Here is a 15,859-nt window from a genome sequence, read left to right on the forward strand (position 1 = left end):
CGAGTCAGCAAGGACTCCTGGAGATTTGTCATCGTCCTGTGTGTGTGTGTGTGTGTGTGTGTGTGTGTGCACGGCATCAAGGCTGCTCTCCCCGGGGCTCTGCGTTCAGTTTCCTGCTGTTTCACTCAGTGAAGATCAAAGTCTCGTGAAATACGCAGGGATCCTCCTCAACTGCTCTGCCCGCCATGGGATAAGCTCTGTTTATCAGCTCTCTGCAAACGCACTCACTGACACACAAAGCATGTAAATTTACACTCACATCCGTACTATTGTGCTGTAACACTAAACCTTGATGTTGTACCCAACCCATTTTAAGAAGGAATGCTTTTTCTTTTGTCTTATGTCACAAGTTAATTCTATTTTATTTTATTAAAATAGACAGTTTTTTTGTTGTTGTTGCTTTTTGTGTGTGTGTGTGTGTGTGTGTGTGTGTGTGTGTGTGTGTGTGTGTGTGTGTGTGTGTGTGTGTGTGTGTGTGTCTAGCTTAAGTTTTAAACAATTGATTTCTCAACTTTGGAAAGAATAAAGTATAGCTTATCTTATTTTATGAACTGGAACCAGAGAGCAGGCCAGACACTCTTCTTAAAACTACCAAATGGAAAAACTCACCATGAAGCTGTCATATCATGTGGATCAATCAGGTTGTTTCACATGAAATACATGATAATTAAGTAATTAAGGTCTACTGATTTAGTCTCTGTGAAATGGAGTGAGACAGAAACAGGATCACAGGAACTTTAGTACATAGTTGTTTAGTTTTCTAGCTCCACCTGCTGATGGAAATGGTAAATCACAGCCAAGGTTGTAGTGCTTTTTCCATTGGGCAGAAAGTGAATTGTCCAGAAGGACCAAATACACTCATGTGTATTATGTAATTACTATATATATATATATATATATATATATATATATACCACTGCCCATGTCCAAGCACCAGTTATCTGTGGTGAGGTTTCTCAACTGAAAATCTGTCTGCACTTCCCATCAACAAAAACAAACAAAAAGAACACGGTTCTGCTTTAAAATTGCTGCCATCTTCTACTGAAGTTTCCTTTAAGAACTCTGCTTTACCTCTACTGCTGAGTTCATGTCAGCAGAGTTGCATGCCCTTCTGTGCCATGCTTGTGCGTTTACCTATGTGTTTCAATGTGTGTTCTTGCAGCGGTCACGGTCAGCGTTCTCTCTCACCAGTGACGACTCCCCGGAGAAGGGTCCAGAGGAGGAGGGAGCTGAGGCCAGCACTGGCGGCTTACAGGAATACACTTCTCTGAAGAGGGAGCCCAAGGCGGCCACGTCTTTACCCAGCTGGAAGAGCATGGATCGCCTGGATAACTCAAGTAAATATCATGCATACAGACTGTTTTTGACTGAGCAGCTGTCCGTTTCCCTTTTCTTAGTTTTGTATTTGTGGAAATTGACACTGTGAAGGCTCATATGATTTTACTTTGAGCATATTCAGAAGTTCTGTATTCACTGAATTGTTGCAGTTGACTCCATTCTTATTCTTTCTTAATTCATTATTTTTGAAGAACAGATGAAAATACACTTAAAGAAATCTATTTGCTTTTCTACACTTCCTGTTGCCACTTGTGATCATCCAGGTGCATCCTCGGTGCTCCAGAGCCCAGACGGCAACTGGATTGCTTTGCACAGTTCTCAGCTGTCTCGGCCCAGCCTGCTCACCAAGAGGAAGAGCCTGTTGTTCAGCGTGCTGGAAAAGGAGTCCGGTGTTGTCTCCGCTTACGACGAGATGGGATCTGACTCGGAAGAGAACGATGAAGGCGGCTGGGGTGCGGCGCTGAGACAGTTTCGGCGTAAACTGTCAGACGAGACTTACTACACGGACTCGCAGCACGACCCCGAGTGGACTTACACTCAGCACCTTCCCGTCACCTCACCGTCCTCTGGCCAGTACACCAACACAGAGACTCTCAACTCGGACTCCGAGGCCTCATCAGTGCTGTCTGCATGTCCTCGTAAACCGCCTCACAGCTTGATGAGGAGGAAAGGACCACCGGATACCCACCTTCACCCTCAACACCAGCCGCTGCATCAACAACACCTTCAACAGAACTTTTCTCCATACCCGGTCCAATCTGAGTCATTGGATGTGAACTTTAACCCTAAGGTGATGTCTTTGAATTATGATGTTCTGCAAAGTCAGATGTAAATATTATCCTTTGTATATTACTATATAATGTGAATTTTAGAGCTCGACCAATTTATTGATGATATTATATCGGACGATATTGAATATTTCTTGATCGTTTGGTATCGACATTTAAAATGGCTGATAACTGAAAATTAAGAAGTAAAGAAGAGACGGGAGAAGCATCCTTCAACCATAGTCTGTGTTGATGTTGCCCAGCAGAGGGCAACTTTCCTGTTTGGAACGTCACAAACAACCAGCAGATTGGGGCAGAGCATAAATGAGGAAATAAATAATTACACATAAGAAATATCAGGGAAATTTGTTTATTTTTTTGCTAATTGAAAAGAAAAAAATATTGTCTGATATATCAGTGCATAGGATTCTTCAAATACTCATTCTGCATCATCCCGTCTCAGACTGATGCTGAAAAGTTAATTGATGCATTTATTACTTCTAGGCTGGATTATTGTAATTCATTATTATCAGGCTGTCCTAAAAGCTCCCTGAAAAGCCTTCAGCTGATCCAAAATGCTGCAGCTAGAGTACTGACAGGGACTAGAAAGAGAGAGCAGATTTCTCCCATATTGGCTTCTCTTCAGTGGCTCCCTGTTAAATCTAGAATTTAATTTAAAATCCCTCTTCTCACATACAAGGTCTTGAATAATCAGGCCCCATCTTATCTCAAAGACCTTATAGTCCCATATCACCCCAACAGAGCACTTTGCTCTCAGACTGCTGGCTTACTTGTGGTTCCTAGGATACTTAAGAAGGCAGAGCCTTCAGCTTTCAGGCCCCTCTTCTGTGGAACCAGCTCCCAGTTTCCTTAATTATACTGCAAAAGGCCTAGGCTGCTGGGGGGGCTTCCCATGATGCAGTGATCATTTCATTTTCACTCACCTCTTATCGCTCTGTTTATACAGCACTCCGCATTTAATCATTAGTTATTATTAATCTCTGGCTCTCTGCCTCAGCATGTTTTTTTGTCCTGTCTCCCTCCCCTCACCCCCAGCCTGTCACAGCAGATGACTGCCCCTCCCTGAGCTGGAGGTTTCTTCCTGTTAAAAGGGAGTTTTTCCTTCCCACTGTCGCTTTGATTGTTGTTTTTGTTCTGTAACAATTGTATGGTCTTTACCTTACAATATCAAGCACTTTGAGGCGACTGTTTGTTGTGATTTGGCGCTATATAAATAAAATTTAATTGAATTGAATCATCGAGCTTAAAAATCCTTTATCAGTCGAGCTTTAGTGAATTTGTTGTGACGATTGGAAAGAATACATTATATCTACATTATATCTACATAAGAAATCACAACGTGCAAACGTTATTTAGCAATAAAAGGGGAGGAATGCCTTTGTCATGTGGAGTGTGTGCTTGGGATGCAGCCACGTTTACGCGGTTGTTACATATCGAAGAAAAAGCCGCATGAATGTCAGAACCAAAGGTTTGAATGTTCCTGTAGTAACGAGGTTACTCACCGTCTGTTTTTACATTATATTTGTACTCTGAAAAGAGACCCCATGTTCTTTAAGTACAAACCAATACAACAATGGTTTCTTAATAAAATACTCACCTTGCGTCACACTCCTGCTCAGATAAAAGCATCAGGAATATGTAGTTAAAATATCACAGAAGAGCAGAAAAGCAGTCCCTGTGGATGATTAATTATATGACATTATTAGACTGTTTATACCAATGCATGAGTGCAACTCAGGCTTTCTAGTTTTTCGAGGTGTAGACAGTTTTAGCTGATTTATTTACACTTGGGTACATTACAGCATATGGCAGAGACAACAAACAATACACGTGTTATATGCAATGCCAGATTTAGCTAAAAGCTAATTTTCACTCTCAGTCGTTAGGCAGAGGCCTCACAAGAGCCAGCAAAGATTAAAAAAATGAAACAACAGTTGTGTTAAATTAAATCCTGTTGACAAAACAGAACACAAAAACAATACCCCGCAATGATGGCCACTTTCTTCTTTGTACAGTTCGGTGGTAGCAGATCTCGGCATTCTTTAACCACATTTTCAAACCAAAGTACTGCACTCATTCATACTCAGTGGTAACAGTTTTGGCCCAGTATTGTTGACCAGAATTTAACATTATAGTCGACCTCACAAAGAAGCTCAAAAGGGAATGAGAGTAAGTTTTTTTTGTTTTGTTTTTTTGCCATTATTTCTAATATTTGCTTATATTTGACTTACAGACCCCTGAAATTTGCCAAGACACTTTTGGCTTTTGAAGGGGGGGGGGGGTCACAATGACAATAACAGTATGACTTTACCTCTGAAATGTTACAAATGTGAAGTAGCAATAAACGGTGACACATGCACCTGTCTGCTTCCCCATCATTGTTCCCAGGTGATGGGAGACAGCAGCGAGGCAGAGGAGCGGCACAGTGATCCCATCAGAAGATCACGGCGGCGCAGGAGGAGCAAGAGGGAGTTGTCAGCAGAGCAAAACAGGCCTGGAGGCCAGAACCATGCACAGTCCATCTACCCCTTAGTGCAGGTAAAATGTGATTTCTTACTGGTTGTTAATAGTAGCTCACTTTGAAATCCATCTATGCGAGTGAGAAATTGTTACATTCATTGTGGATGTTCAGCATTGGTTGTAAAGTACTGTTTCACCATTGGGAGGCAGCAAATTAAGGTTTATTTATTTGATGATGTAGCTCAAGCTATGACCTTCTTTAGTAGTGCTTTTGTCTTTAAAATCTTCAGATATATTTAGGTTATCTGGTAGCGTTTTATGAGTATTTCTCTATTTTACATGTCGACATCCAAGGAAAACAGTGGTATTCTACTCAACGCCCTGCTGAAGAGGGGATTAAGTGAGGAACAGCCAAACTCTGACACTATGCCAGTGGCCACAGCTGCACCGGACGCCTTCAAATTAGATGCCATGACACCCGAGCCAGAAGACTTGGACACAGTGGCGCCAAATTCACCGATCCCCAGCCCTTCCAACGCCCCCTCCTTGGCTCTGGGGCGAAAGCTCTCATCCAACAGCTTGGGGCCTGGATCCACATCCAGAGACCCTCTAGAAGGCGAGCTACAATCTAGACTTGGTCAGCTGGTCATCAGTGCCAACAGCAAAGACAGCAGCTCATCTGAAGAGGAGTGCACAAACTGGCCTGCGGACAGACAGATGGATAAAGAAAGTGACAGGCAGAGAGAGAAAGTGAAGCCAAAGGGCGCAGAGCGAGAAAGGCAGTGGGCAAGTGACAAATCGATAGAGAGAGCAAGTGAAGCAGTGGAAGAAGAGAATGGACAAGAGATTAAAAAAAGTGAGAAGTTAATAAAGAGTCCCTCGGTGAGAGAAGACGGGAGAAGTAGGGAGAGGAGGTTTGAGAAAGTGTGTGAGAGTTTAGAAATGAAAGTAGATGACCAGGAACAGAAAAGAGACAAAAGAGAGCCCAGCAGGCAAAGTAAGAGACAACATAAACGAGATGTGGAGAAGGAAGCAGGACAGAAAGGTGGAGCAAGGAGAAGTGGATCCAGTGCAAGTTCGCCTGCTGTTACCCCTTCTTCCCACGAGGGGGTGCTGTCAAACAACCAGGTGAGGAGATGTTGGGAAAGTAGCGATTTGATTTTCATCCTCTGATCATCTGCTGCTTCTGGCGTTGCAGTCTGTTTGTCTGCCTTTTTGATAAGCTTTTTATCTGTCTTTTCTTTTTGTTTTTACCTTTAAAAACAATTTACTATCTCAACCTCCTCCTTTATTGATGTGACAATCAGTGCTGTCATTATCTGTCCCTCATCCCATGTTTTCCCTGTTTTGCTGTCTTTTTTTTCCCCTTTTTGTCTGGTCTGTGTGTTCTTGGTAAATGTGTGTATGCTTTCTGTGTGCGCGGCTGTGTCAGGTGGGACAGAATGACTTGGAGCAACATCAGAGGCTTCAGTTGCTCTCCTCTGTCTTACACCAGGTGAGATATAAAGGCTAGAAAGAGAATAGCTTGTAGGAAGTCATGCACAAGGACACAAAAACCTCTGTGCTACCTTAATGCAATAATAACACACACTCAGGCCTTCTCTTTTCACCTACAGTATTTATATCTTATTTTAAGGCACACTACAAACTTCGTTATGGTTGTTTGCATGTGTTTAAAATGGTTTCATTTTTTTCACTCTTTAGCAGGCCAAGAAGTCTTGAGCCACCCCCAATTTCTTTATATTTTGTTTCCAAGGAACCACACTTTCTTGTCATTTTTTAAAGTGGTCTTGAGCAATTGTTCTCCAGCTTTCTGAAGGTCCTTCAAAGTTTTTCTTTGGACATTGGCTGCTTTTTCACTCATTTTCAGTGCAGTCCTTGTACCTGACCATTGTCAGAGGAATGCTTAAGTTACTCATTCAAGCATGAAAAAAGACACTTAGTGGATGAACCAATGTTGTGGCTACACATAGCAGACAACTTAGCAAAGAACCAATTTTTAACACACAGTTTGTTCCCATTTCTTTAGTTGTATATGTGAAAATTGACTAAGTCAAACACAGTTTATAGACATAAAATAGTGTTTTTGTATAAACAAGGTGATTCCCAAAAAGCTATTAGCTGAAGACCTGGTTTACCCCAGCATGGTGCACAGTGTGTCCTTAAAAAATCTTGTGGAAACTGGACATGTGGAGGACAAAAGAAGAAGTGTCAGGCCTTAAACAAAACTATCCACAGCAGATGAACTGTCCCTAAAAACAGGGAAAAAAAATCCAGCAAAGACCTGAGAGATGCATCTGGACCTTCAGTTGATCCATCCAGTGTTCAGAAATGGTCTCAGTGGAAGGGTGGCTGAAAATCAGTGGCAACAGGTCTTATGGAGTGACAAATCCAAATTTCAGATTTTTAGCTCAAATCATCATCAATATTACAGAGAACATGAAGAGAGAGGTATAAGAGGGAGTGTCTACAGCAATCCCTAAAACACAGTGGAGGCTCTGTCATGGTTTGGAGCTGTAGATCTTGTCAAAATTGATGGAATTATGAACACATGCAATACAATCTGGAAAGGCTGCAACATCCAAAGAAGAGCTTTGAATGTCCTTCAAGAAGCCTGGAGAACTATTCCTGAAAAGTGCTTGAAGAAATGAGAAGAAAGCTGCCTCAAAGAGTTCAGGCTGTGCTGAAGAATAAAGGTGGTCATACCAAAATATTGACTTTCAAGCTCGTTAGAGCTGTATAAACTCTGTTTGTGCCTAATATACTGTATTTACATTTATCTTTACGCATATTTTAATAAACCACTGCATCTATTTTTCATTTTCCTACCAAAATACAAAGAAATGGGGGGGTGGCTCAAGACTTTTGAAAAATTACTGGATGTTGTCAGCCCTGATTTATGTTAAGAGTACTTTTTTTTTTTTTCCAGCGATACAATGCACAGAGAAATATAGATTTTAGTTTGTTTTAGACAATCCTTTGATTTCTTGGTACACTACAAAAGCGTGTGTATTCTCAGAAATATTTATAGCACACAGTAAGGTGTGAATGTTGACAGTTATTGGAAGATAAAATTCATTTTAATAAACTAGATGTCAAAGCTATGATCCATTTTGTTAAAAGCAATGTTGTTTATGAACTTCAGCACTGAGAAATCGATACACACTAATTCAGGTAGATGGACACACACACACACACACTTGGACATCTGAGACACGAGGGTCGATGCTGATCATTAAACAGACTCATTATAAGGGATTCTATGAGTAATGCTTGCTTGTATGACACATGTACTGGTGTGATCTATTTCTGATGTCTTTCACAGTTTACGTGATCTTCAGCAGGTAAAGGTCTGGAAGGTTCACAGAAATGGCCACGAAGCAAAGAATATCAAATAAATTGTCCCAAATTCACAAAATATGAACCACATTTTGGTTCCTTTCAAGTCCTGTCCCACTGCTCTTCATACCATTTCAAGCCTTCGTGAGCTCACCCACACCGGGAACTACTGCTGCAGACACAGGCGGAGTCATTTAAGGGGGTTTGAGGGTTTAGAGATTAGCCCTCAGGGTGGTGATTGTAATTGGGTAAAAGGTGACTTCTACAGATTGGTATCCCACTCCTAGCTGCCTATGCATATGTTTTTTTTATGTGCATCATATTCCTATATTAACAAGGAGTCAAGCTAGATTTTCACCAGGTGTATATTTTTTATATTGACAGCAGTAAGATATCAGTGTCTGTCATGACTGTTTAATCAGGCCGGTGATGGCCTGCTTCTTTGAAGCGGATCAGAACATCTCCACTCCTCCTTTGACCAACCCAAATCAATACCTCAGTGTGTCCATCTCTGCGTCTCATTCTTTTTAAGATCGCTCAATAGCGATTTAAAAAGAAAAAAGATAACTGGCCCCTCTCATCTCTTTCTCATCACTACCTGCTTCTACCATCTCCAGCTAAAATCAGGCTTTTCAGGCTGTCGCGCTGTGCCCGAGAGAGGGATCGATGTACTTCCGATCCCACTGATCAAAGCTTCAGCCAGTGATTCATTCATTATAGAATAACATCTGTCTCTCTTTACTACCATTTCTCTTTCTCATTCTGTGTTTTCATTAGTTCAAGAGGATAACATGGCAGCTTTCTTCTCTCACCATCTTCACTTTTGAATCATCGTTTGTCACAGGCAGCATGAATTTGGAAGCAGGCTGCTGGGATTCGGATGACCAAACTGCTGCAGCTAATCGAGACCCTTGCAAGCAGTAAACTCAGTGACTAACCTGAGAGATCTACACCAGCTGATTTGTCAGTCATTCCCATTTCCTAATTAGCTGAGCCATCAATTGACAATCTTATCTCCTCTACTGACAGATGTTACACGATTACTTTGAATTCCGATTGAAGCTTCACATCCGAATTGCACCTGCTCTCCTGTGGCTCAGTAACAGGAGATGATCTGTCCACTGTGACATCATTTACCAATTCAAAGCCAAAAAAAACTAAAGATGACTCATTTCTCTGGCTTTGTCTTGAGACCTTTTTTTTTCTTTCTTATCTTCCTCAATACTCCATTTCTCACATCCCTGTTCTGCACCCTGTGACTGCTCATCCAGGTCAAGCATGTGTAGATGTGGGTGCTCACAAAACAGTAATTAGGCATCAGACAAAGAGTGACATATATGTCACTGTATAATTTTTTTTAATTAATTAATTTTTTTTTAGGGCCTTGCAGCATGAGAACGCAGGGTTAACGCGCTGATTAAAAACATGAAGCCGCATTATCTTTATTGGCTCACATTCATTTTTAAAATGGGGATGTTTTTACAGCCCAAATGATTCTATAATGTTCCAAAATTGGATACATGCATAATTGCCTTTTGTTACATCCCCTTGCTCTCAAAATGAAAGATATTTTTCTTTATCATTTTATGTATATTACGCTACATTAAGGCCTTGCCCTTAAGGTGATGTTTACAGATTTAATATACTTGCTTCACATTTTCTGCTTTTCTCACACATTTAGTCTCTTTGTTAACAGTGTCAGTACTAAGGTTTCCCCAGTTTCTCTCCAACTCCTTTTTTTTTTTTTTTTTGGCGATTTCACTTTAATTCAAAAGGTTTATTAATTCTTTGCACTGCTCACTGCATGGTCTGTCTGTCTGTCTGTCTGTCTGTGTGTCTGTCTGTGTGTGTGTGTGTGTGTGTGTGTGCGTGCGTGCATGTGTGTGTGTGTGTGTATGTTCTTTAACTGGAGCAGAAGTACTCAGCAGCTTCCCTCTGCAGCATCACCACAGAGGTGCTAAAGGTTTTGAATGCTACTGAGGATCTGATTGGTGAGGCAGGAGGTGAGAGCTACACCCCCTCGGAGTCCATGAGTGCTTCTCCCATATCCAGCAGCTCTGATACCCGCAGGTTGGACCAGAGGCTTACCAAGATGGAGGAGAATGTAAGCTAGAGAGCACCTCCACCCGGTAGTTTGTCCTTCAGGGCATTCAGTGCTAATGGGAACTAAAAGTTTTGCTCTCCTCTGTGCAGGTGTACCTTGCTGCTGGTGCAGTGTATGGCCTTGAGGGGGCACTTGGGGACCTGGAGCAGTGCGCTCGCAGTATTAGTCGTGGGACCACAGACCAAGAGCTGGCCTTCCTGGAAGATCAAGTGGCTACTGCAGCTGCTCAGGTCCAGCAGTCTGAACTGCAGGTACTGGAGGGGATCATTGATTTTGTGCACACCTCTTTGTACTGCTAATGATAGGTTATCTTCTTACTAAAACTGAATAAAAATAATGAGATGTATTGCCTGAAACATCCTCTTTAATGAAATCCTCTTTCTGCTTTAAGATATCAAACATCGAGGCCAGAATATCAGCTCTGAAAACAGCTGGGTTGAACGTGACTGTCTGCAATCGCTTCGCCAAGCTCAAGCCAAAATCTAAGGTACTCATTGGCCTTCTCGTACACTTAATCTTTTACACTTTTATTTTTACCTCCAGGCCATATGTAATGCTTTGGCAAACATATTGGTTTAGCAGTAAAACCAATAGCATACTGGCTGGATATTTAAATAAAGAAATTACCAGTTTTTTTTTATTATTAATTTCGTGAGTTATGATAGGTGTATAATGGTAATATTCTCATTACAGCCCCAAACCCTGGACTCATCACGCCATCAGAGGAGGAAGCTTCCAGCGCCTCCACTAAAAGGTACCCAACACACTTATTTTGCTCACTTTGGAGAAATCTATTATGTTCAGACAAAGAAAACTATGTGTATGCGTGAATTTAAAAATAAATTAATTAATTAGCTGCTAACTTATGCAGGGTACAGCCTTGTATACACACGCAGTATGAGTGTGTGTGCTTGTGTGCGTGAAGCCGAGACACCTAGAGATGGGGAATGGGGAGGGGCACTTTTATTCGCCGTTAGTTAACATCACACATTTTATGCTTTGTCCTGAAAGAAGAGAGAGGCCACTGAATAGATGTAAAAGTGAATGCATTTGCTAAAAAGAGACTAAGTAACTGAAAAGCCCCATTAGATAGTAAAGCAGCCAAATGGAAACACACGCAGTACAGGGGGACAGGGCTGTTTTATCAACCAACTAGAAGTCGGTTCCTTTTCATATCAATGAAAGGCCTTTTTCTGCTGCTGCTTTCTTTATTTTCTTTTTTTGTCCCTTTTTTTTTCCTTCACCAACATCTACACAATAACTGTGATTCAGGGTGGCTTTTTAGCAAGGCTCCAAAGAGAGACAACAGACAGGACAGTGGGTCAAATTCACTGACCAAGATATTGATTCAGTGATTCCATCTTGGTGTGTCCCTTCTATCAGTCCATACATTACAAACATTTACACTACCACCCAAAAGCTTGGGGTAGCTTTGTGATGATCTTGAAGGAAAAGCACTTTTTTATACAATACAACATTATATAATAAATATAATATACCTATTTTAAAAAGATAACAAAGTTTATATACAACAGTGTGTACTGCTCCATCGCAAACCATCAAAATCTCACTCTTACAGCTACCTTGTCATAAATCTGCCAGTTGAGGACCTGTGAAGTGTCTCATTACTCTGATGGGCACTGGAACCTCCTACTTCTATTCAGGTTAGGGCCGGTTTGCGCTGTTCTGTGAAAGGAGCAGTACACGTTGTTGTATGAAACCTTCAGTTTATCTAGCAGCCTCCTGGAATGGCATTTATTGCTTAGAACAAGAATACTGAAGAGTTTCCTGGGAAAAAATATTCAACTCAGCTACGTTCATTGCTGCTTTAATCATCAGTAGAGTTTTTAGCTGTCATGTCTTTGAAAAAGGGGATTTTCTTATTTAGCATGATAAACTTGCATAAGGGTTAGGGTTAGATGAATTATGATAAATTGTTCTGTTAGTCAGAATTGTCATTTAAAAAATTTCTGATCATGTCAGTCCAGCTATCCGTCCGTCCGTCCATCCATCAGTTTTCTGGTGCTTATCCGGGTCCAGATGGCAGGGGCAGCGGTCTAAGCAGGGACAACTAGATCTGGTACTGGAACATTCCCAAACCAGACACAAGATGTAATCTCGCCAGCGTGTACTGGGTCTGCCCCAGGGCCTCCTCCATGACATGCCCAAAACACCTCATTTAGGAAGTGCCCAGGAGGCATCCTAGTTAGATTCCTGAACCACCTCAGCTGGCTCCTTTTGATGTGGAGGACGAGCAACTCTTTAGTCCTTCCTGAATGACTGAGCTCCTTACGCTATCTGTAAGGGAGAGCCCAGACACCCTTTGGAGGAAGCTTATTCCCTGCACTTCTGTCTGCGATCTCATTATTTTGGTGGCTTTCCTGAGCCCATGGCTATACGTGTGGAGAGGAACATAGAGCTTTCACATTCAGCTGTCTCCTCACCACAGCAGATTGGTACAGAATCCGCATCACTGCTATATTAGATAAAAAAACAGATATGTGCTTTTTTTTAAAAAATAAAAATAGGACATTTCAAAGTGACCCCAAACTTTTGAGCTTTTGAATGCAGCCTTTCTTTTTAAACAGTACTCTGCTGAGACCTTTTTCTTTTTTTTTTTCTAATTTCAGAGAAGTTGGAGGCAGAGCAGCAGCTGAAAGTATTTCGGCCATAGTGGCAGTCAGCAGCACAATGAGTCCCTCAGGGCTATTTCCAAGCCCCAGGGGCAGGGGCCCTTCACATCCAGTGCCTTAACCCAGCATCTGCCTCTAGCTCCAGGCCAAGCAGGGGCCAGCACCTGCCCTGCGTAACCCAACTCAGCACTCACTCCTCACACAAGCTCATTACCCATCTGTTAAACAGCTCAAATAGGACATGACTGGATCCTTCTCTCTTACCCGGATCTGTTCCATGCCGTTTTCTCCTCCTTACCGCACACACATACTGACACACATACACACAAACATGTAACTCAACAGTCGGTTTCTCTGCCTTAAGATCTGCAAACGCCCCTCCTGAGCCGACTCAAAAGAATATATGTACAGGAAAAGAAAAACTCAGTTTTCTATGTTTGCAAGAGTGTTGTGAATTAACGTGCAATGAAGCTGTGGAAAAATCATGTGAAACTTTGTGTGATTCAGTGTCCCGAAAAGAGACTGAGCCATGTTTTATACTGCATCGTTCTTTTCTCGCCATGAACCAAGAAATGTTACGGGGAAATTAATCAGTTTTCTTTTTTTGTTTTCTGTTTTTTTTGATGATGATTGTCAATTTTCACCTGCATATAGCTATCAGATGGTAATCACCAAATGGGGATGATTGTAACCTTTGATATTTTAATGATTTATACAATTTACAAGCATACCAGGAAAGAGTTAGAAGAGACAGAGGTTTACAGTAGATGTTAAAGCATCGGGGCACAAGGGTTTTTGTCCTTTTGCACCACGTGCTAGATGGCCATAAAGGAATACCAAGCACATTGAGAAATTACATCTAGTTAAAAGAATAATTCAACATTTTAGAAATATAATAATTTATTTTATTGCTGAGGTTTAAATAACAGTCCAATCATTCTCAAGACAGTAAGTTAAGTGGGAATATTATTAGCCTCATAGCATTTTGGCCACATTTATATATCTAAATGAATCTGCAGTGTTAGCAAATTAAAGTTAGTCAGGTATTTCAATTTGGCCAAAATAGGACTTAGGCAATTATGCTCTGGGGCTAACAATATGCTGCAATCCAATAAAAGTAAGCAGTTAGCTTAGCCCAGCTCAAGCACTGGTAATGGGGAAACAGCTACCCTAAAAAATATATAGTCCACCAGCACCTCTACACTGGTCACTCACTTTTAGCTCTTTTGGTCTCTACCAAACCTTTAAAGAAATGTCTGCCTGGTGAATATGCTCTGCTGTGTTCACCAGTTGACTGCTAGCAGTTGTCTGCTAGCAGTCAACTGCTAGTGCTACTTGTAGCGGGAAAATCAGAGAGGGAAAATTAATAAATGGGCAGCTAACGATAAGCCGTAACTGTATAAAGCATTGTGACGCTGAGGGGAGCTGCATATTCTGGAAAGTTCTCTGAGGGTTCCTCACCACAGACAGGCTCTTTTTTACATTGCCACGTGTTTGATGCATGGTTACAAAAATACTCAAAGGAGCATTAAACTGCATAAGATTTTTTTGTCAATTTTGGACAGAACCAAGCTCGCTGCTTCCCTCTTTTCAGTCTCTAAGCTAAGCATCTGTTTGCTGAACCGATGTTTCACCAGGGAAGAGCGCGCATATTTATTTAGCAAGGGAAAAAGTGATGGGAGCTGATTTGTAGAGACACTCGCATATACTACAGCCTTAATTTTGAAGTTGTGGGCTACGGCATTTAAAGAAATCTAAATAAGGTTTGAAAATGTCTTAGATGGAGCTCCATCCGATATTCGAGTTTGATCTAAAAATCCTCCTTCGGGGTGGTGTAGCCAGATTCTCCAACACAAAGCCATTTTCCCCGCTCCCTGCCATTTTCTTTGTTTACTTTGAAACTTTGTGGCCTTTTTTTTGAGCAGGGGGGAAAGTGTATTTTCATTGTTTTCCCTTTGCTGGGTCACGTCTGAACTTTTGTGTTGCATTCAGAAATTCTTGTAAAGATTTTTACATAAAGTCTGACAAGCTGTATAACAAATGCCATGAAACCATGATTTTGTTACGAGCAATTTATTTTTGTACTTACTGAACGTTTTTATGCAATACCACTGAAATAAGTACTATTGCAAATTAAAGGCTTTATTCTCTCCTCAAAGGAACCCACCTCAGTCGCTCCTAGCAGACTCTCTCGTGTGTGATGACTCAAATTGCTTTCAGTGTAAGCTTGCATTTACCATTCGATGTTCTCCCAGTAATGACGATGGTAAATGCTTTGAAAACACAGGTGATGAGAGGCGCACTTGTACTCCTTAAACATGAGAATACTGCCTTTCAGTTTTGGGTGATTTTAAGTTAGCCATGCATACGGTTGTCAGAGTTTTTCCTTTGGCTCCAGCTTATTAAGAGCAGGTTTGGATTCTCTGATGGACGGTTTGAAAGGTGTGATGATCTTCTGTATGAATGCTCTGCCCCTTCTATTAGTGACCTTTCCATCCCTAGCCTTTTGCATCTTGGTTTTGCACATTGATCCTGTATTTTTGTCACTCTTGTTCTCCAGAGGTGTTGATGTATAAAACAGCATGTTTCTGGCTTTATCAAACTGATGAAATATGTCTTACTTAAGAAGCACAGCCACAAGGGTCCAATCATCAGTGTCCTGTATTTTTCTAATGTAAAAAAAAAAAAAGAAGAATCTCATTGCAGAATTTAATATATGTATATGTGTGAAAAACATGGATATGATATGATAATGTGTTTATTGCCCAATCATTGTTGACAAATCTTTCAGTGTTGTGCAAGAGACTGTGTATAATTGTCATGACTTTTAAGGCTGGATTTGCACAGGACGTGTCGTTCACTGTTGGATCAGTGTCCCGGATACTCAGCAATGATGAGATTCTCCCAGAGCTAAAAACAAATGTTGCTTTTGTTCCTGTTTAAATCCAGTGTGAATGACTACGAAGAGGTTCACTGTGCATCGCTCCACAGGTGGGCCATTCACTTTTATGTGCAATTGTTTGTTGCAATCCATATGACATGTTGGGGAAAAATGTAACAAGCAAAAAAAAATAAGTAAATAAAAATTTTAAAAAATGCAGATTGTCTATGTGCCACAGTACCCTGAGAAAAGACATGTATTATGAAATAAATAAAATTTGCAAATTTAAAATTCCCCCAAGTTTTTTTTTTTTTTT

General features: G+C 41.1%; 1 protein-coding gene across 1 annotated transcript in view; it reads left to right on the top strand.

The window, feature by feature from the left end:
• The window catches only part of myripb (myosin VIIA and Rab interacting protein b), a 59,961-nt gene extending 44,199 nt beyond the window's left edge, over nucleotides 1-15,762 (top strand). The window contains exons 7-16 of the mRNA XM_030755991.1: nucleotides 1,163-1,337; nucleotides 1,602-2,128; nucleotides 4,515-4,664; nucleotides 4,941-5,714; nucleotides 6,019-6,081; nucleotides 9,841-10,029; nucleotides 10,119-10,280; nucleotides 10,421-10,516; nucleotides 10,723-10,783; nucleotides 12,660-15,762. Of these exons, the coding sequence (XP_030611851.1) occupies nucleotides 1,163-1,337; nucleotides 1,602-2,128; nucleotides 4,515-4,664; nucleotides 4,941-5,714; nucleotides 6,019-6,081; nucleotides 9,841-10,029; nucleotides 10,119-10,280; nucleotides 10,421-10,516; nucleotides 10,723-10,783; nucleotides 12,660-12,703 (2,241 nt within the window). The 3' untranslated portion in view covers nucleotides 12,704-15,762. The remainder of the gene's footprint in view (nucleotides 1-1,162; nucleotides 1,338-1,601; nucleotides 2,129-4,514; nucleotides 4,665-4,940; nucleotides 5,715-6,018; nucleotides 6,082-9,840; nucleotides 10,030-10,118; nucleotides 10,281-10,420; nucleotides 10,517-10,722; nucleotides 10,784-12,659) is intronic.
• Nucleotides 15,763-15,859: the final 97 nt, after the last annotated feature.

The sequence above is a fragment of the Archocentrus centrarchus genome, chromosome 20 (assembly GCF_007364275.1).
Source record: "Archocentrus centrarchus isolate MPI-CPG fArcCen1 chromosome 20, fArcCen1, whole genome shotgun sequence".
Taxonomy (NCBI): Eukaryota; Metazoa; Chordata; class Actinopteri; order Cichliformes; family Cichlidae; genus Archocentrus; species Archocentrus centrarchus.